The sequence below is a fragment of the Mesoplodon bidens genome, assembly GCF_964165515.1.
Source record: "Mesoplodon bidens genome assembly, chromosome: 12".
In the NCBI taxonomy this organism is placed as follows: domain Eukaryota; kingdom Metazoa; phylum Chordata; class Mammalia; order Artiodactyla; family Ziphiidae; genus Mesoplodon; species Mesoplodon bidens.
The window spans coordinates 80,812,022-80,833,874 of record NC_138168.1 but is presented as its reverse complement, the minus strand read 5'-3'; the positions used below and the strand labels follow the sequence as shown (position 1 = coordinate 80,833,874).

Sequence of the window (21,853 nt, the reverse complement as noted above, 5' to 3'; positions counted from 1 at the left end):
TCATTTACTTCTGATCTGATCTTTATGATTTCTTTCCTTCTGCTAACTTTGGCGTTTTTTTTGTTCTTCTTTCTCTAATTGCTTTAGGTGTAAGGTTAGGTTGTTTATCTGAGCTGTTGCTTGTTTCTTGAGGTAGGATTGTATTGCTATAAACTTCCCTCTTAGAACTGCTTTTGCTGCATGCCATAGGTTTTGGGCCATTGTGTTTTCATTGTCAATTGTTTCTAGGTATTTTTTTATTTCCTCTTTGATTTCTTCAGTGAGCTCTTGGTCATTTAGTAGTGTATTGTTTAGCCTCCATGTGTTTGTATTTTTTACAGATTTTTTCTTGTAATTGATATTTAGTCTCATAGCATTGTGGTTGGAAAAGATACTTGATATGATTTCAATTTTCTTAAATTTACCAAGGCTTGATTTGTTACCCAAGGTATGATCTATCCTGGAGAATGTTCCATGAGCACTTGAGAAGAAAGTGTATTCTGTTGTTTTTGGATGGAATGTCCTATAAATATCAATTCAGTCCATCTTGTTTAATGTATCATTTAAAGCTTGTGTTTCCTTATTAATTTCATTTTGGATGATCTGTCCATTGGTGAAAGTGGGGTGTTAAAGTCCCCTACTATGATTCTGTTACTGTCGATTTCCCCTTTTATGGCTGTTAGCATTTGCCTTATGTATTGAGGTGCTCCTATGTTGGGTACAGTTGTTATATCTTCTTCTTGGATTGATCCCTTGATCATTATGTAATGTGCTTCTTTGTCTCTTGTAATAGTCTTTATTTTTAAAGTCTAATTTGTCTGAAATGAGAATTGGTACTCCAGCTTTCTTTTGATTTCCATTTGCATGGAATATCTTTTTCCATCCCCTCACTTTCAGTCTGTATGTGTCCCTAGGTCTGAAGTGGGTCTCTTGTAGACAGCATATATATGGATCTTGTTTTTGTATCCATTAATCCACTCTGTGTCTTTGGTTGGAGCATTTAATCCATTCACATTTAAGGTAATTATCAATATATATATTCCTATTACCATTTTCATAATTGTTTTGAGTTTGTTATTGTAGGTCTTTTCCTTCTCTTGTGTTTCCTGCCTAGAGAAGTTCCTTTAGCATTTGCTGTAAAGCTGGTTTGGTGTTGCTGAATTCTCTTAGCTTTTTCTGGTCTGTAAAGGTTTTAATTTCTCCATTGAATCTGAATGAGATCTCTGCTGGGTAGAGTAAACTTGGTTGTAGGTTCTTCCGTTTCATCACTTTAAATATGTCCTGCCACTCCCTCATTTTCTTCTTTTTAAAAGAGCTTTTTATTTATCTGGAAACTAATCCTTTAAGCTATAAATTAAAATATTTTCTCCCACTTTGTCATTTGTCCATTGATTATGCTTATGATGGTGGTCTTTTGTTTTGTTTTGTTTTGTTTTTTGGCTTTTCAAAGTCTTTTATTTTTTCTAAAGTTTGATCATGGTTTGTAAGACTTTCCCTTCTCCCATGTTATAAAGGAATTCACCTATGTTTTCTTGTAATATTTGTATATTTTCAATTTTTTCATTTATGTCTGGAATATATTTAGAGTAGATTCTGATATGTAGTTTGAAGATTTAATTCATTTTATCTCTTTCCAAATGGTGATTCATTTCTTCTAATACTATTTAAAAGAATCCTTTTCACTTTTATTCTATATTAAATTTCAATTTTTTTCTCTGTAAATGGGATCAATGTTGACTTGGTTTACCTGTGAATGCCAAATAAGAATGAACTTTTACAAAATAACAAGTCAAATTATTTTCAGTTTATTTAAAGCTAAGTTACCTAATTTGATTTATGTTAACCTTTGTAAATACAGCACAGTATAAAATGTGTGAATTTATTTATATTGTTACTTACTCATCATTTTGTAAATTCATCTAGTTGAAATAATCAGCCCAATTTTGCTGTCTGCTCTGATCAGCATCCAGGGAGGGCTGCCTATGGTTTCATGCTGAATTGCACTAACAGGGGAGCAGATGATGATCTCTGCCTCACGAAGCTTTTTTCTTAATAGTGTATTTCAAAAGTAAATCTCAAATAATAGATTTTAGTTCCTTTCCCAACCTGAGGTTTCCATACGAAAGGCAATCAATCAGTCAATGAACAATCTATCTTTGATACAAACCATGGATGGCTGTATGTACAAAAATCCTTTTAAAAATACTACCAATGCTATTAATGATGAGACTAAAGATTGCTGACGACATCCAATTAACTAAGACTAAGGGAAAATTTCTAATAAACTGCATCCTGTTTATAACATCTATATACCTGGCAACTAGGAAGGCAGCCTTTTTCCTGACAATTACAGAATTAAGGAGACTTTTTTTTTCATTCTACTCCACAGTCATTTCAATATTGTTACTAGAGAACTTCAAATATTTCTGACATCCATTCTGCTTTAACGGGGAGTTTTATTGTGGGGAAGCCGTTGAAAATAAACAGTGTTCTTAACATATTTTATGTTACTAGTTGTAAAAAAAGGCACAGACCCAAACACAATGAAAGGGATGTATTATTAGGAGAAATGCTACTCATGTTGAATTAATTTTGTCTATGTGTTAAAACTCAGAAAAACTGACTTGGGAGCAACAGAACACTGCTGACTTTTGGCTGTGCTGGCTGTGTGTGAATGAACAGCCAGGAGTAAATTGTTATGCAATAAGCCACAGAAAACACTATCAGTTTTGGAAATGTAAGGAATTGTGTAAATTTTTCTTATACATAGAGGCAGCTCTTTTCTTTAGGATAGCAGAATTCATTTCCTCCTCAAAAGTATTTTTAATGCTGAAAAAAATGCCTTCTTTGTATATTTCAAGAATGACATGAAACACTTATCTTAATAGTCACAAAATACATCTGAATTCTAGCACACCTCTTAAGGTATATCCAAGTTTCATTCCCATCTTATATTAGGTCAGGATATCATACTTAGCAACAATAAGTAAAGATAAGAACTCCTTTCAGTACATTCTGTCATCAGTCAGTCAGTACAAAGAATACACATGAAAATGGGCCAACAGAGCAATCCTCACGGCTGGATAGCCATCATTTGCCCAATATCATCTCCCAACAAAGCTAGTTTTGACATTTGGTACAGACAGTAAGTGATAGAACATCACTACCCAATGTGTGGCCACATGCGATCCATGTGCTGATTTGCAAAACATTTCTTACTGGTTCACAACAAAGTAAGTAATGAAATGGAGAGGAAGCATCTAGAAAGGTTCACAGCAATTTGAAAGAGTAATTTTATGTCTATTAAATCTAATAGTAAAAACTAATTGGGGCTTGTACCTTGCTTTTTTTTTCAGTTTATTATGTATTTTTATTATATTTGACCAAAGTATTGTTCCAAGGCTGATTGGAAATTTTAAAATGAAGAACAAACAAAAACCACCCTGGTCCTTTACCATCAAGTGTGAGAGTCACTCTTCTAAACCAGAGGATTAGTGAGCTGGGAAAGTGTCATAGATAAGTAGGAATTATGATGGCAATCTGGCTAGCTAATGATGCTTGACTACCTACTGTTGTGTCTATCATTGTGCTTAGTTTCTTTCTCTCTCTCTCTCCCCCTATATATATATCAATGTACATATGTGAATACATATTACATATGCATACATATACCATATAATGTATATACGTGGTATATAAGTATATATATATACAGCACCATATATATATACACATATATGTATATATCTGTGTATATAGTATTTAATATCTTCACAATAACCCTGAACTTTGAAGTCAATATTTATCATCCCCGTTTGACCTGATTATGTCCTGGATATTACTGCCAATGTCCACTTCTCCCCCTAGAGTTATTCTTTGTTAAAAATTAAACCAACAGAATTTCTTTCATTACCAACATTCTTCCATGAATTTATGAGGATGGAGAATAATTATGGTTTCCCACCCCCTTACCCCCCCAAAAAAAATAAAACCTGTTATTTCTTATCTCTTTTCTGTATTTTGGAGGGTACTTGGTGGGCAGATGGGAATAGCTGTGTCAGTGGCTCCCGGGGAGAGCCTTTATTCCTTCATCATTGTACTCAGCCTTTCTAATAGCTGCTGCCCACTCTTCCTGGAATGAGTAAAAATGTTTTGCTGTGTGAATGAAGAGAGCTGATTGAATTGATTCCATCACTGGTGCACTTCCTGGAGATTGGTGTGTTTATTTAAAAAAAAAAAAGGCTGAACTGGCATGAACTTTATAACAGGCACCAGTTTGCTGAAATTACATTAAAGGCAAAGTGAAGGGAAGTAATTATTTTGATTAAATAGATATAATGTGCTGAAGGGAAAGATGACCATAACCTTCTTTGACAAATTTTCACCTTGAGTAGAACATGAGCTTTTGAACAGTTTACTGGTTACCTGATTGTCTCTTTAAATGTTCTTTTAAAGATGTCTATGAGTATAAGACAAAATATACAGAATGTAGCTTTGGAAAGAATAGATAATATACTCCCTCATATGCTGAATATGTCTGAGGAGTTGACAAAGTAGAGCTGTAGTTCCATATAAACGTGTTATGAAATGCAACAGAGAATCAGAGATAACCCACACTGGCTTAGTCGTAGAAAAAGATTTGAATAACATACGGGGATAAGACATAAACACAAACATAAATGGGATATATTTTGGATGTTTTAGATCCTTTTGGGGATGCTTCCACATGGCATTATTCTCTTTATTTCCATTTAACGTGTTTATATTAACAGTGCTCTATGTTGAATTTCCATAGCAATTATCCCTGCTTGTGTAACTATCTTAAATAATTACATGAATAATTACTATTAGGAGAAACAGTCTCTGGCACACCCTTTTTCCAAATGTTGTGATTTTGTTTTCTCTACTGAATTCTTTTCCTTTTCACATTTTAAGTCTTTTTTTTTCTTTCCTTATGTTAACTTATCTTCTTTATGTGAATTGAAATAATGAGAATGTCTGCTCTCTGCAAACCAGTTTGATGAATCTCAAAATGAGTATGTTACAGAGAAGAAAGTGCTATCAGTACTTTCCTAAGTAAACACATTATGACTGCATATTAATCACTGGTATATTCTAGAATGGCACAATGACAGTAATAGACCATGCTAAGGAGTCTCATTGTCACCAGGCAATGTTTATGACAAAATTTCTCTTACTGTAATGTAGTTTTGGTCCCATTTCTGAAACATTTACCTTAAGCTAATGCTACTGTTCTAAACTAAAGCAAAGCCTGAATGAATGAGGTAAAAATTGGATTTTTAAAAGTGCTACTTTATCTGTATTGTTCTTCTAGACTTTCTGAAATTACCAAGTAATTGAATAATCTTCCCCTTCATTTTAACTGTGCAACTCTGGCCTCTGTCAGAGCATCTACCTACTCACTCATGCTAGAAAAGCCTTCTCTTTCTCTGTTTCACTCATTTAACAAGCATTGACTGACCTCACTGGTTCTCAAGCTTATGTATGTGGTGAAATTCCTGGAAAATATGCTGCTTTTTACCACCTATCATTTTGATGATATTAGCATCAAAATAGCTAAATTTTACATTTATGTATGGAATTAAATACTGGATTATATTAGATTCCAAAATACACAAACATGAGTAGGTACCAACATTTTAAGAAGAAAAAAAAGGGGGATAAACTTTATGAGAGAAATCTCTCCTCATTAAATTAACACTTTCCCTCGTAGCAAAATAGAGGGTTGTTTCTATGACCTGCTCCAGCTCACAAAATATCAGTTCTTAGTGGAATCTTAATTGAAACACGTAAGTATTATTTCATGTGTATCAAAAGTACCAAAGTAAATGGCCCAGACTCTGCCCTCAAAGAGCTCATAGTCTTGTAGGAAAAACTCACAAATGGCAAAGCTATAAAATGATATGGAATTACAGGTCAGAGAAGGTCAAGCAGTGCTGAGCACCTTCCCACAGGCTGGAAGGGTCTGCAAAGATTGCCGTGAGGAAGCATCTCCACCAGCTGCTGGGGATACCAAAACAGGTGAGACTCTTCACGATGTCAGAGTCCAGTTCTAATATAAACAGGCTTGTACACAATCACAGCTCAAAGTGGAAGGCACACAGTACTGTGTGACACTGAGCGGGAACACCTATTTCTTCCCAAGTGGGAAGAAAGGAGAGAGACAGAGGACGGCAAGTGAATGAGCCTGATGGGGGGGCAGTTCAACAAGCCTTCTGTGATCTTTCCTTCCACCGGGTGCTTCCCTAGAATATACGATGTCTTTCCAACTCTCATGAATATACCTCCTCTACACACTGATCACGATGCCTCAAGTTCACAACTTAGCGTGGCCTGAACCGGCTTTAATGTGTATATCCATCACTTGTAAGTCTGTATTGTTTTGTATTGTTAAAATGCAAAATCAGACCCTCCCAGGGAATGTGATGCTTCTGGTCCACAGCCCACACTTTGAATGGCAAGGGCCCAAGTTTTAACTCTTCATATGAGAACCTTGGCAATTGCCAAGTAAATCTATCATCTTTGCAATTATATTTAAAAATGCATCATACAATTTTGAAGAAAATCATCAGCTATTTTTTTGTAAATAAATATGAAGACAGGTCTAGAGGTAATAATAATAGGAACAATGATTGTGATTGTGATTACAGATTACTGAGTGCTGTTCCCCTGGCACACTGCTAAAGTTAGTAGTTATAATAGCAATATATATGTTTTCTATCCTTACAACTACTGAGTGAAGTAAGTATCACTCTCCATTTTACAAACTGAGGCAGACGTTAAGTAACTTAATGCCTTGTAGTCAGTACAAGGCAGCCCTTTGTAACTCCAGTCCAGATCTCTCTTACTGCAAAGCCACTACACTCTAAAAAGCATGGTCAAAAGAAGAAAATAGGAAGTTGATAGAAGTGCAGAATCACAAGAGTAGAAATTGTGATGTTCTGTGGAATGGAAATGGCTGAATCTTCTGGGGACAAAAATTAGCAGCTGAGTTGCACAAGGTGCCCTTTTCAAACAGCCCTGTCAAATAATGCTTTTCAGCATGTCTGATAGATACTCATGGGCCAAAACAGGAAGAGGACTGACATGGCTCTGATTCTTTACTTTAATGATAGAGGAAAGCACAGGAGGAATGATTTTTTAGTCTTTTTATATATTTATATGTTATGATACATATTTATGTGTTTATAAATATGTATGAAAATATCAGGAACATGGAGAATTGATGACTCAACATAATGTGGCATTTTTAGCAAGCTTCATGTATAACCAAGGAAAAGGAACTGCATGGATGTATTCACTGATGGAACCAGATTCTAAGCACCAAAAGAGCAGACCAAGTCCTATTTTTAGTAATTATTTTCTCTTAATGCATGAAGAGTTTACTTCTTGAATTTTTCATAGTTTAATGTAATCATAAAATGGTGATTTTTTTTAAAAAGCACACTAAAAACTATCCCTCTCCCCCCCGCAAAGAAAAAGGAAAACTGGTTTGGATGCCACTCTTTTTAGATGAACAAGTCATGAGACAGGAAGTGACACTGAAAGCTTGCTCCGTTACATAGATATATGCTGGCTTAGATGAAGCAGGGTAGTTATCAGAAATTTAAAATTGAGGAGTGGGTTGTTTTCCTTCTCAGGGAAAATACATCACAACTAAGAATAAATATCAGTACGTGGCGAATTGCTTCCTTGTCCATCCCAGTGCTGAAAAGGGCCTCACAAATTTGGCTTATTTATTAGCAAATACCTTTTGGGGGCTAAAAACTGAATCAGCAACTATATGACAAAACTGACTGCTTTCACTAAACATGACAAAATGGCTACAATTATAATGAAGTGTGATTGTGGGGTAGGAGTTGATTGTGGATACTGTGAGTCACTTGAGACTCAGTTCATTTACATGTGATAAAACTTAGAATGTTAGTGGTGAAATGAAAATCCAAACCATTAGTCTTCTTTCTTCACTAAATAAGCCTTTGTGTAGATCCCTGAGCTAGGAAGAATCTAACCAATGGACACAAAAACTGTACAACCCACCCTATAAGAAGTGAAATGAGCTCTCAGAAGGAAGAAAGTGTGGAAATCTTCAACATCTGTAGCCTGAAAACATTGTACCACACCAACTTTTGGGCGACATCATGAACAATGCTCTCCAGCATTACTTTGAGAGAACTGTCACTATTAAGTACTTACTGTATGTACAAGGATTTTTTCCAAGTATTTTACATGTTCAATCCACTTAACCCTTATAGTAGTAATGGTGTACTGATGTGTCCTATTATAATCAATAATTATCTGCAGATAAGGACACTGGGACACAAAGAGATTAAATAACTAACCAAAGGGCATTCAGTTGATAGAGGCAAGATCTGGACACAGCCCTGCTCCAGAAGTTGTTTAATCGCCGTATTGTAGTGCAGCTTGGCGGTGGGGATGGAGGATATTGTCATTGGTGTATTTCTAAGTTTGAGTTCTAGAAATATTGTTACACCAAGAGTGAGATGAAAAATCACTAATATTTAGTGCAGAGTCAGTTCTTTTCCAATTCAGCCTAATTTTCCAAAATTGGTAATCTCACAGCAGCAGCATCTTGACCATTAAGAAAGATGTAGGAATATCCTTTTTCTTCTAAAGTTAGGATATGTAAAATAATTAGTCATGCTTATGCATGAATATATCAAAATACCAAGCAAACTTTATGTGGGTTTCTAAGATAAAGTATGAATGTTTCATCTAAGATAAAATGTAAATGTTCACATTACAGTGGGCCATTCAGGCTTCAATTCTCTAGACTTCCTGAATATGAGTTTACTCCCATCCTCTGTGAAAGATGATTTGGGAAAGGACATGGAGCACTGTTGAAACTTAATAATGTGTCTTAGAGCTATAAGAATTTGTATGCAAATCTTCCATATTTCTGCCTTAGGCAACTTCCAAAACTTCCCAAATTTCTGTCTTGGGAAAATAGGTATTTTTAATAATCAGAGAAATCATTCATACTCACCATCATCAATACTCAAAATTTATTGTGCATCTAATATTTTGTATTGAGGTATAGTTGATGTACAATATCATGAGCGTCTATTGTCAGAAAACATTGCTAAATTCCAGGAAAACCAATATATGAGAAATATATTTTTCTCTCCTTCCCCATTAGAGTTTTACAATCCACTTGTGAAACAATACATAAACAAAAAAGATGAAGAAGTACCAGGAAATACTCAAGGATTGACAATATGATTGACAAGAGTACAAATTGAAAAAAAAAACAGGGGTTCCTCATCTCCCTCCCAACTGTATTTTGAAGAGAGTTCTCAGCTTGGGCAGCCCATTTTAAGAACAGTAACTTCAGAACTAAGAACAGTTTTCTCAGTCTAACCATCCATGTAAATTTAAGACCCCTGTAGATCAACCTCTTTCAGAATGTCCAGCCTTGGTTTGAATGCTCAAGAAAGCTTGACTTGATACTAACCTCACAGGTAAATTAAGATCTTACCTGAGAATCGGACAGACTTTCTATTTGTGAAAGCAAAACTCTCTCAGTTGCTTCTGTTTATCAATCCATCTTCTAATATTTGGGATCTTACAAAGCAGATTGACACTGTCTTCTACTTGGTATCACTTCAAATGCTAGATAATTATGATTCTGATTATATGAATCTCCTTTAAACACTTTTGTTCTAAGAGTAGTATTCTTATGAGATTTTCTTTTCAGTTTTGTTTTTTTTAACTCTCCTTCTAGTTTTCTAAGCAAATTTCATTTTCCTTCTTAAATTATGGGGGCCAAAATTGAACATAATAATTTAACCAGCCCAGAGAAGACCTATCACCAGTTTGTTTTAGAAAACATGTTTTTATTAATGCATTCTAAATTTCCATTAACTATTTTGTTTACATCATACTGTTGATTAATACTGAATTTATTGTCCAGTAAATCACCTAGATATGCTCCTATTAAGCCATGTTTCTCCCATCCTAGTCTTCTGCAGTTTTTTAAAATCTAAGTTCATATCCTTATATTTATCCTTTTAAATTTCATCTTGTTTTATTTGGCTCATTGCTCAAACTGTAAAGATTTTTTTCAAGTTGAGATATAATTGACGTATAACATTATAAATTTAAGGTGTACAATGTGTTGATCAGATACATTTATATATTGCAATATGACTACCTCCGTAGTGTTAGCTGACACCTCTGCCCCATCACATAATTATCATTTCTTTTTTTGTGGTGAGAACATTTAAGATCAAGTCTCTTAGCAACTTCAAGATATACAATACAGTAGTGTTAACTATAATCACAATGCCATGCATTAGCTCTCCAGAGCTTATTCATCCTCTTCAAGTTTGTATCCTTTGACCAACGTCCCCCCAATTCACCCACCCCCCATTTTCTGGTAACTATGATTCTACTCTGTTTTTATGAATTCAGCTTTTTTTGGATTCTACATATAAGTGATATCATACAGTATTTGTCTTTCTCTGTCTGCCTTATCACATTTAACATAATGCCCTCAAGGTTCATCCATGTTGTCTAAAATGGCAAGATGTCCTTCTTTCTCATGGCTAAATAATATTCCAGTGTGTGTGTGTGTGTGTGTGTATGTGAGACACCTTCTTTATCCATACATCCATTGATGGACACCTAAGTTGTTTCCATATCCTGGCTTTTGTGAATAATGCTGCAATAAACATGGGAGTGCAAATATCTTTTTTTTTTTTTAACATCTTTATTGGAGTATAACTGCTTTACAACGTGGTGTTAGTTTCTGCTGTATAACAAAGTGAATCAGCTATACATATACATATATCCTCATATCTCTTCCCTCATGTGTCTCCCTCCCACCCTCCCTATCCCACCCCTCTAAGTGGTCACAAAGCAACGAAGTGAGAGAGTGGCATTGACATATGTACACTATCAAATATCTTTTTGATATCTTGTTTTCATTTCCTTTGGACATATACTTAGAGGTGAGATTGCTGGATCATATGGTAGTTATATTTTTAATTTTCTGAAGAACCTCCATACTGTTTTCTATAGTGGCTGAACCAATTTACATTCCTACCAATACTGCACAGTCGTTCCCTTTTCTCCACATTTTTGGACAACACATTATCTCTTGTCTTTTTTTGATGACAGCCATTCTAACAAGTGTGAGGTGATATCTCATTATGGTTTAGATTTACATTTCCCTGATGATCAGTGATGTTGAGCATCTTTCCATCTGTTTGGTGGACATATATGTGTCTTCTTTGGAAAAATGTCTCTTCAGTTCCTCTGCTCATTTTTTAATCAGATTGTTTGTCTTTTTGTTATTCAGTGGTATGAGTTCTTTGTGTATTTTGGAAGTTAACCTCTTATCCAATATGTGGTTTGCAAATATTTCCCCCATTCTGTAGATTGACTTTTCATTTTGTCTATTTTTTTCTTTTGATGTGCAGAAGCTTTTTAGTTTGATGTAGTTCTGCATGTTGATTCTTGCTTTTGTTGCATAAAGATGGTTTTGATCATTGCATCCGATCCTGAAAAAATGGAAGAAGCAGCATGGGGTAAAATTGTACACAACTAGAAGTGAGATCAGAATTTTCTCTTCATTTCTTGGAAGATACAATTAATTCACAACAGAAGGAAAGCCCTCTCTGATCACTGTCTCATATAAAGCTATATTGTATGTGTGTGTGCATGTGTGTGTGTGTGTAGAAAAATATATATATAAGTACAAAAGACAAAAATACTCCTGCATCCAATACCCCAAATTAACAAATATTAGTATTTTGTTTTGCCTCAGATTTTTAAAAGAATTATCAGATAAAGTTAAAATCCTGTCTCCTCCAATCACATTCCCATCATAATTCCCCAGTATCAACCAAAGTCATGGATTTTGTTCATGAGTTTTTATCACTTTGCTGTATATATTACCCAGAAAAAAAATACGATTTATATTTTGTATACTTATGAAAATTTTGTTAATGATACAGGCTGTATCTAATATTTTGCAGCTATATTTTCCATTCAACATTGTTTTACAGTCTCCCCAAATTGTTTCATATAGATTTAAATTATTCATTTTAAGTGCTGTTTTATGTATCACCATACAGTGACATCACCATTTTGTATTCATTCCTGAAAAGATGAAAATATAGATTGTTTCTAATTTAAGGTAATAAAAATACTGTAATTAGTGTCTTCATATGCATATGAAGACACTAATTACAGCATTTTTATTACCTTATACAGTTTCAAAGTATAAACATGAAAGTGGAATTTGTTAAGTTATGTATATCATTAACTACATTGTTACATAGTCAATGTTACTCTTCAAAATGATTGTATGAGAGCTTTTCATTACCCAAGTTCTCTCCCCAAATTGGTATTGTGTGACTTTTTACCTGTCGGAAATGTGGATATGAAATAATTTTTTTATTTGAATTTCTCTAGTCACTAGTTTTGACCATCTATTCATCTAATCTGGGGTATTTGTATTTTCCTCTTCTGTAAACTGCCTGCACATTTCCTTTGCCTATTTTTCTATTAGGTTATTTGTATTTTTAAATTGTGATGTGTCACATATATGCTATAGATATTAGTCCTCTGTATTTTCCAGTCTGGTTCTCATTATTTTTACTTTATGTTCTTTTATTTGTTCAAAGGTTTTTGATAAATTATCTGTATCAAAAATCATCTTTTCCCTTTTGGCTTGGTTTTGTAAGAAATCCTTTTCCTGTTCTGAAGCTATTAGTGCTTTCTTCTATATATTTTCCCCCAATAATTAGATTACATTTATTTAAAAAAACATTTTAAAATTGAAGTATATTTGATTTACAATGGTGTGTTAGATTCTGGTGTACATAATGATTCAGTTATACAGTGATTCAGTTATACATATACATTCAGTTATACAGTGATTCAGTTATACATGTACATATATTCTTTTTCATACTCTTTTTCATTATAGGTTATTACAAGATATTGAATATAGTTCCCTGTGCTATACAGTAGGACCTAGTTGTTTATCTATTTTATATATAGTTTGTATCTGCTAATTCCAAACCCTTAATTTATCACCCACTTTTTTCCCTTTGGTAACCATAAGTTTGTCTTCTATGTCTGTGAGTCTCTTTCTGTTTTGTAAACAAGTCCATTTGTATCATATTTTAAATACCACATATAAGTGATATCATATGATTTTTGTCTTTGTCTGACTTACTTCACTTAGTATGATAATCTCTAGGTTCATCCATGTTGCTGAAAATGGCATTGTTACATTCTTTTTTATGGCTGAATAGTATTCTGTTGTACATATATACCACATCTTTATCCATTCATCTGTTGATGGACATTTAGGTTGATTCCATGTCTTAGCTATTGTAAATAGTGCTGCCATGAATATTGGGGTGCATGTATCTTTTCAAGTTAGAGTTTTGTCCAGATATATGCCTAGGAGTGGGATTGCTGGATCATATGGTAACTCTATTTTTAGTTTTTTAAGGAACCTCCATACTGTTCTCCATAGTGGCTGTACCAATTACCTTCCTACCAGCAGTATAGAAGGGCTCCCTTCTCTCCACACCCTCTCCAGCATATATTGTTTGTGGACTTTTTAATGATGGTCATTCTGATTGGTGTGAGGTGATACCTCACTGTAGCTTTGATTTACATTTTTCTGATAATTAGTGATATTGAACATCATTTCATGTGCCTATTGGCCATTTGTATGTCTTCTTTGGAGAACTGCTTATTTAGGTCTTCTGCCCATTTTTCGATTGGGTTGTTTGTTTTTTTGTTGTTTAGTTGTATGAGCTGTTTGTATATTTTGGAAGTTAAGCTCTTGTTGGTCACATCATTTGCAAATATTTTCTCCCATTCTGTAGGTTGTCTTTTCGTTTTGGTTATGGTTTCCTTTGCTGTGCAAAAGTTTATAAGTTTGATTAGGTCCCATTTGTTCATTTTTGTGTTTATTTCTATTGCCTTGGGAGACTGACCTAAGAAAACATTGTTATGATTTATGTCAGAGAATGTTTTGACTATGTTCTCTTCCAGGAGCTTTATGGTGTCCTGTCTTCTATCTAAGTCTTTAAGCCATTTAGTTTTATTTCTGTGTATAGTGTGAGAGTGTTCTAACTTCATTGATTTACATGCAGCTGTCCAGCTTTCCTACCATCACTTGGTGAAGAGACTGTCTTGTCTCCATTATATATTCTTGCCTTCTTTGTTGAAGATTAATTGACCTTAGGTGTGTGGCTTTATTTCTGGGCTCTCTATTCTGTTCCATTGATCCATATGTCTGTTTGTGTGCCAGTGCCATACTGTTTGGATTACTGTAGTTTTGTAGTATTGTCTGAAGTCTGGGAGGGTTATGCCTCCAGCTTTGTTCTTTTTCCTCAGGACTGCTTTGGCAATTCTAGGTCTTTTGTGATTCCATATATATTTTAGGATTATTTGTTTTAGTTCTGTGAAAAATGTCGTGGGCAATTTGATAGGGATCACATTAAATCTATAGATTGCTTTGGGTAGTATGACCAGTTTAAGAATATTAATTCTTCCAATCCAAGATCATGGGATAGTTTTCCATTTCTTTAAATCATCTTCAGTTTCCTTTATCAATGTTTTATAGTTCTCAGCATATAAGTCTTTCACCTACTTGGTCAGATTTATTCCTAAGTATTTTATTTTATTTTTTTTTGCTCTGATTTTAAAAGGGATTGTTTTTTACTTTCTCTTTCTGATATTTCACTGTTAGTGTAAAGAAATGCAACAGATTTCTGTGTGTTAATCTTGTATCCTGATACCTTGCTGAATTCATTTATTAGTTCTAGTATTTTTTGTGTGGAGTCTTTAGGGTTTTCTATACATAGTATCATGTCATCTGCATATAATGATAATTTTACCTCTTCCCTTCCAGTCTGGATAACTTTTATTTATTTTTCTTGTCTGACTGCTGCACTATTCTGCTGTCAGTGCTTGTTACTCCTCTGTGGGTAATTCAGCTTATATCTTTATTTTGGAGTTCTGTGATTCTATTTTTATGCATATATGTGTTGATTTACTTTTATTTTATAAATCCTGCTGAGCATGTGGTATGCTCTTTCAATGTAAGGCTTTTGTTTGTTTTTTCCTTCCAATTCTGGAAAGTTTCCAGTCAGATTCCTTGAAAATACTTCCCGTTAATATTCTCTGTTAATACTCTACTGATGATGAAAATCTTGTTGGACACATAGGGGAGTCTTTCAATGTTACTACTATGCTTGTCTCAATTCCCTTTTTAATGTTTCATCTTTTTATCTCTTTTTGCTTGATTCTGGATACAGTCCTTGACACTTATTCTCCTGGGGGTAGCTTTGGGAAATTATTATTCCATCTGAATCTTTTTAATGGCTATGTGTTTTGTTTCTATATTTTCCATTTTTCATTCTGTCTATTCTTGTTTCATTTTTGCCTATATTTGTTCTTATAATTTCTTGTTCTCTTATATGAACAGTTTTTTCCTTTATCACATTGTTTATATTAAACATGTTTATTACACTAATTTTGGATGATTTTGTTATTTGCATTTGCTCAGGAGTATATTCATTTCATGACTGTTGAGTTGACTTTCTGTTTTTAGTGTTAATTGCATTTTTTGATTTCAGGCAACAAACTAAGAGGTGTATTTCTCACTCTCACTCTTTATAATGCTTCTCAGTTGTCTCCACTAGTCCCCCAAGACCTTCAGTCCCAAAGTAGCTCTTTCATTGGCATCTCAGGATTTCCTCCCATCCAGGAATAGCTTTGGAGACATCCTTGGCCCAGTCACAGAACCTGTGGGCTGTTTGGCTTAGGTCAGGTTTCATTGGCTCTCTATGCATCCTCTCTCTCCTGAAGCTAGGTACCATAGATGGTACAGATAGTTTTTTTAGCATCTTTTTATGAGTGGCAGAAACCCAGCCACTGATTTTATTCAGGTAAAACTCCGGTCTGAACTCTGGTCTCCCACTACTCATGGTGGAGCATTTTGTACCCCACTAGAGTTTGGAACCTTTGAAACTTTCTGTTCCCATACCTGAATTACAAAATGACTGTGACTTTACCCCCATTTATCTACCATTGTGGTTTTCTCATCTGTTTCTGGTCTAAAGAGATGTTTATCTTATTTTTAAGAATACAGTATTTTTTAAAGTATCTATCATTGTATTCAGAACTGAAAATGTATTTTTTAAAGCATGAGCTCACAATGCCAAAAAAGCCCAAAGTACTTTATGTTTTTAACAAGTATTGTTCTCAGTCACACATATGACAATATATATGTGTGATTTACATACACTGCGTATTTGTGAAAATATTATTCAGTAGAATTCATTTCTTTTTCTAAAAGTTCATGCTAAATTTTATATTAGTCTACTAAATAAAACCTTATTTTCTTATCATCAACTAACTCCTAGATCAGTGTTGGTCTTTTAAATCTGTAGCAACTCACTTGGCTGCATTTGTAAAGTCACAGGTAGGGCAGCCTGCACCTCAGTATTTTTCTTATCTGCCATGATATATAAATTCCACCAAAATGATTCTCCTGGATTTGATAAATTTTTAGTCTTTCCACGGTTATCTACTAAATGAAAATAAATTTTGAGCAGTGCAGGACAGGGAGGTGATGCCTTTGCTACAGGGACACCTAACACAGAGTAAGGCATTTTGCCCATATTATCAAGAGAAGGCCCCTGGACGGTGAGCCAGAGTACCAAAAAGGAGACTGTATGTTTTAAAAGGAGATGAGAGAGGACCAAAAGCAAACTGTTCTTCACCATGTTATAGAGTTAGAAACCTTGCAGCAATGATTTGTAAAGCTCAAATAACTGTATTGTAAATAATAGCAGAGAAACGAGTTATTCATACCCCCACAACCATTTAAAGGTGTTCATAAAGGCAAGCAGGTGTAATCATCCTTGACTACAGAAGGAAGTTAAAAATAAATTTTCAAACCTTATCATATTTACCTTACCAACTGATTCTGATTACGTGGCAACACTTACCAAGATTGTATGTAGCAGATAATGGTAGAAGTTTGTTCCCAAAGTTTTTAGAATATTCGCCTTAAAAAATTTCTGGGGGGGCTTCCCTGGTGGCGCAGTGGTTGAGAATCTGCCTGCCAATGCAGGGGACACGGGTTCGAGCCCTGGTCTGGGAAGATCCCACATGCCGCGGAGCAACTAGCCCCGTGAGCCACAATTACTGAGCCTGCGCGTCTGGAGCCTGTGCTCCGCAACAAGAGAGGCCGCGCTAGCGAGAGGCCCGCGTACTGCGGTGAGGAGTGGCCCCCACTTGCCACAACTAGAGAAAGCCCTTGCACAGAAACGAAGAGCCAACACAGCCATAAATAAACAAACAAACAAACAAATAAATAAAAAGAGTTTGTTAAAAAAAATTATTAAAAAAAAATTTCTGGGGAATTTTCAACTTGACTACTAAAGTTTATTCATTTTTACCTTTTCTCAAACTATCTTTTCCTTACCCCTCAATTAAATTATGCTTCCTTCAGCATAGGCGACTTACCCTTATCATAATTTTTTCAGACCTTATGTTTTCTCTCTTCTTTCAGCCAATTGGGCACTGCAGTAGCTGAAATGCGAAAAAGGCAGCAGTCACAGAATGAAGAAACACCTGCTGTGTCTCAAGCACCTGGAAACCAGAGGCCCAACAATACGTGTTGCTTTTGTTGGTGCTGTTGTTGCAGCTGCTCCTGGTATGTCTTCTTATCTGTGTGATACCACACCTGAGCTGGGTCATAACTGGCGTGAACACGCACGTCAGCTCTTGGGACCATAGAAACTTCTCAATCTATCTTTTTTTCTTCCTTTACAAGTAGGAATTTCTGGAAATGATCATTGGTTTAATGCACACATTTCCATAAGCAAAATATAGTATTTCCTCAAAATCTACAATGAAATTGGTAGTAAGGTAAAGAATGAAAAATTGTTTTATATCATGGTTTTCTCCACCCGTGCTTCTTAAAGGTATGGATAAAAATAAGATTATGGCTATATATTTACTGAACAGTAAACAACATTCTCCCATGTTACAGAAGATGCAAGAACACTAAGATAATATCTAGTAGTATTGTATGTAGTATTCAGGGTAGTGTTTTAGTTCTCTGCTATTCCATGTGGTGTTGATTGTTCTGTCACAGAGTTGGGTGGCAACTTCAACCATAGACTCCTGAAAAGGACAGAAAAAGAAGTGCCACAGACTCATGTCCACAGATCTAAAAGGCCAGGGGCTATGATGGGTATGAAGGTCAAGTCAGTTCATTAAAAATTCTGAACTTAGAGCCAGAGAACCTGCTTTCCATTGCGGTTTTGTCACTGACAGGCTCTGGAACATCAGACAAAGTTGTAATCTCTGTTTTTTGGTTTTCTCACCGGCAAAGTGATGAAGAGTCAGACAAGTTGGTTTTCAAGGTCTTGTCTCATACTAAATGTCCATGGTTCAGGCACCTTAGAAAACCTGCTTTAGTTCCAAATTCCCAAAGTCTTCAAATAAGAAAATCAGTGAGACCCAGAGTCCTGAGATTTACAAAGATGAGATTCCTCGGGAGGGGAGCGGGGGGATGTTAGACTTAATGGAATTTCCATAGAACCACACGTTTCAGGGTACTGTAAAATCCAATTCACAGGTGGATCTTTTGGGTTAGCAGTGGTCTCCTGGATCTCCATGACCTGTTTCAAAACCCTAAAGAAAGGGCCAGATGCTTGAGTCATCTTCTCACACATGATCCCTACAGTTTCTCAATGTCCATATTATGATGGTTGGTGTTATGATATAGTGGCATAATGTTCTATCACAGTGGCCAAAAGAGAAGATGAAATACGTAATGCTCCAGTGGCAGCCTTGGTGTTGAACAAGCTCTGAGCTCTCTAGGAAACTTCATTTCCAGAAAAACCATCCGATATTGTAGCAATCTGGAACGTTTAAAGTAGTTTTTATAAATATCAAAATTGCTTCCCAGTTGATGATTCTTTTTTGGGGAAAGTCATGTACGATTCCTTTTTCTTTCATTCTTAAGCCTCAAATTCAGCATTTCATATGGAGGCAACAGAGTCCTAGAGGAGAGAACTATTTCAATGCAACTGTGTAATATTTTTCTCTCTCATTCCTCAAGAGATCAGCTAGCTCTGGTTTTAATCTGTGAAATACAGGGTAGTGACTTAACATGGTGGTTCTGAAGTCAGACTGCCTGGGTTCAAACTCTTCATCTTTCACTCTTTGTTTGACCTTCAGCAAGTTGCTTAGTGTCTGCAGATTCCTCATCTATCAAATGAGAGTAATAAGAATCCCTACCTCATAAGATTGCTTTAAACATTAAATGAAGTAAAACACATACAAGCTGAGAACAGTGCCTGACCCATAGTATGCATTTAATAAGAGTTAGTTACTGGGCTATGGAACACTTCATATTGGGAAAATAAAATCTCTTTAAAGAAGATCTGGCTTCAAATCATGTATATTTTTTTAAAAAGATCAGCTTGTAGATACAATACAAAAAATTATCTTGGAAAGGAAAACTATTTTATTTTAAAGTTCATATGAAACATCACAAATATATTGTTACATCGTGTTGAGGATTATATTTCTATTTCTCACTTGCTCTACACCATGTTCCAGTAATTAGTATATAATTTTGTTTGCCTGCAAAAACTTATTTCTGAATTGCTTCAGGATTAAAACACCAAGCACTGAAGTTTTTTTGTGCAATATCTGCTGTCAAACAGATGTGTAGGGAGATTTGCTTTTATCTGTCCTACAGATATTTAGCAAGACTTGCTTTTATTAATTCTTAAAGTGCACATTAAATAAAAAAAAATAGTCAACGTGAGCTTGTGAGCATCAGATTGTCACAGAACACAAACTATGGATGGAGAACAAAACAGCTTTTGGAAGCTGCATTAACTCTCCACACTTCTAGGGCGACAGGTATTTGGACCCTAAACACGTGGTGCCTTGGATGCATGTTCTATTAGTTCTAGATGAGAGAGTATTGTTAAGAACTGTGTTTGCTAATAATGAGTCATGGACACTCAAGTCCAGGCCATAAAATGCAGTCTGTAAACGTATGCCTTCTTTACATGATAAATAATAGGTAAGGTAATTTCTAATGTAAGCAACTATTTTAAAAAACAAGAATGAAAGTTAAATTACGTTTTAATTGTAACTCTGTTATCTCAGTATAAATGGAGATGTCCTTTACACATGCATTTTTAGAGTATCATAATTTTTGCATTTTGAGTTTAGGGAAAAAATATTGTAAAGTCTTACTAGAGTGGAAAAAAAAAGAAAGAAAGCAACGTTCTTCAAATTTTCCAGGCTAGGGAAAAGGAGTATAACAAAAAGAAACACTAGAAAAATGTAATTTAGGGACAAAAAGTTAGAAATAAAAGTATGAAGTAACTGTCATTCGTAAATAGGAATAGTTGCCATGTAGCTATTTTACCTCCTTTTAAGGAAATAGAGTGCTAAGAAAATAAATTTCTATATCTAGTAATAAATATAAATACCTCACTCAAGCCTCACATTATGGGTTTTTAAAACAACTTAGTATTTTCCCAAATTTGCATTTCTCACTCATATTTCATCATCAGCTCCTCTCTCGTGTTTAAATTTATTCCTGCCTTTATAAAATTACCACTATGCTTTATTTTGGGTGGTGATACAGAGCATAAATACATAACTGCTGAATAGTTCCACAGTGTCCTTCAAAAATCTCAAAAGTTAGGATTACTTCACGATGTCCTCTGTCCCTGTCAAGGAACCACTTCCTTCCCCAAATCCATTTATCTCCCTTTTCTCCCCAGAGCCCTCCATTTCAAAAAGAGAAAGCAAAGGAATGAGGTTTAGACCATAACCTGTTACACAAATAAGTCATGGATGCCCGAGTCTTGGCCATCAAGCAGACAGTCTGTAAACTTGCAAGCCCTTCTACACATGGGACAAAGCTGTTCCCAACCAGGAGAGCTTTGTCAAGATCACGTGTCTAGAGATTCAGAATTGTCAAAACAATGTTCCCCTTATATCAGGATTCAAAGAGAATGACCTGCCTTTTCAGGTCGTTAACCCTCTTCCCTTTTCTTTATGAGAAAGAAACCTTTTAAAGATGTGGGATCCTTGCAAAACTGCCGACAGTGTGAATCCATGAGGTAGTTTCACACTGTGAAAGTGTGTGGGAAACCAGAAATTGCGTTGTGCTCACAAAACAAGGTGCCACAAAAAGGAGGTAGAAAGGGAGAGCTTCCAAAGTGCATTGCGAGCTTAAACCTAATTTCCAAATTGTCCCATGAACCCTCCTCTCCTAACACCAGAGGTTAAACTAAAATAACCCAGAGTATTTTTTTCAAGGAAATCTCTAGGTGCTAATCCACTTCTGCTTTAATTCCTCATTGCTCCCGGGGGTGTCCTAGCAAGCAAAACAGATTGCTATGTTTACTTATAAAAAATGACAACTCAACAGACTTCAGATACCATGACTCCAAAACATTCCATTGGCCTCTCATGTTGCTGCATGGTGGTGAGGGGATCACTTGGGTGGGGCAGCCTCAGGCTCCCCACCTGCAGTTTCCGAGGGAATGGTTCTCTCTTTTGCTACTTTACTTACTAGATTAGTGTATAAGCTTTTGTTTGGAAAAAAAAATGTCCTCACTTAATGTTCAGAAAACTCTGTGTCTCATTTTACACATAAGGCAACTGAAGACTTGCCTACTGTCACTAAGCTCATTAACGACAGAAGTGGGACTAAAATGCAAGTCTCTTAACATCCCAGTCCATTGTTTTGTCCATTTTAAGAGAACACTTCCAAACTTTTCATTTCCAGGATGGATATGAACTG

At 35.2% G+C, this 21,853-nt stretch overlaps 1 protein-coding gene and 1 long non-coding RNA gene across 2 annotated transcripts in view; one reads left to right on the top strand and one right to left on the bottom strand.

Moving 5' to 3' along the window:
* Positions 1–10,560: 10,560 nt before the first annotated feature.
* The window catches only part of LOC308626438, a 60,781-nt gene continuing 49,488 nt past the window's right edge, over positions 10,561–21,853 (bottom strand). Inside the window, exons 2-3 of the long non-coding RNA XR_014017251.1 lie at positions 17,530–17,595; positions 10,561–11,525 (exon numbers count right to left, since the gene is read on the bottom strand). This is a non-coding gene — a long non-coding RNA (uncharacterized lncRNA). The remainder of the gene's footprint in view (positions 11,526–17,529; positions 17,596–21,853) is intronic.
* The window catches only part of RGS17 (regulator of G protein signaling 17), a gene marked incomplete at its 3' end in the record, with an annotated part of 28,524 nt that continues 24,250 nt past the window's right edge, over positions 17,580–21,853 (top strand). The window contains exon 1 of the mRNA XM_081251477.1: positions 17,580–17,719. Coding sequence (XP_081107603.1) covers positions 17,601–17,719 — 119 coding nt within the window. The 5' untranslated portion in view covers positions 17,580–17,600. The remainder of the gene's footprint in view (positions 17,720–21,853) is intronic.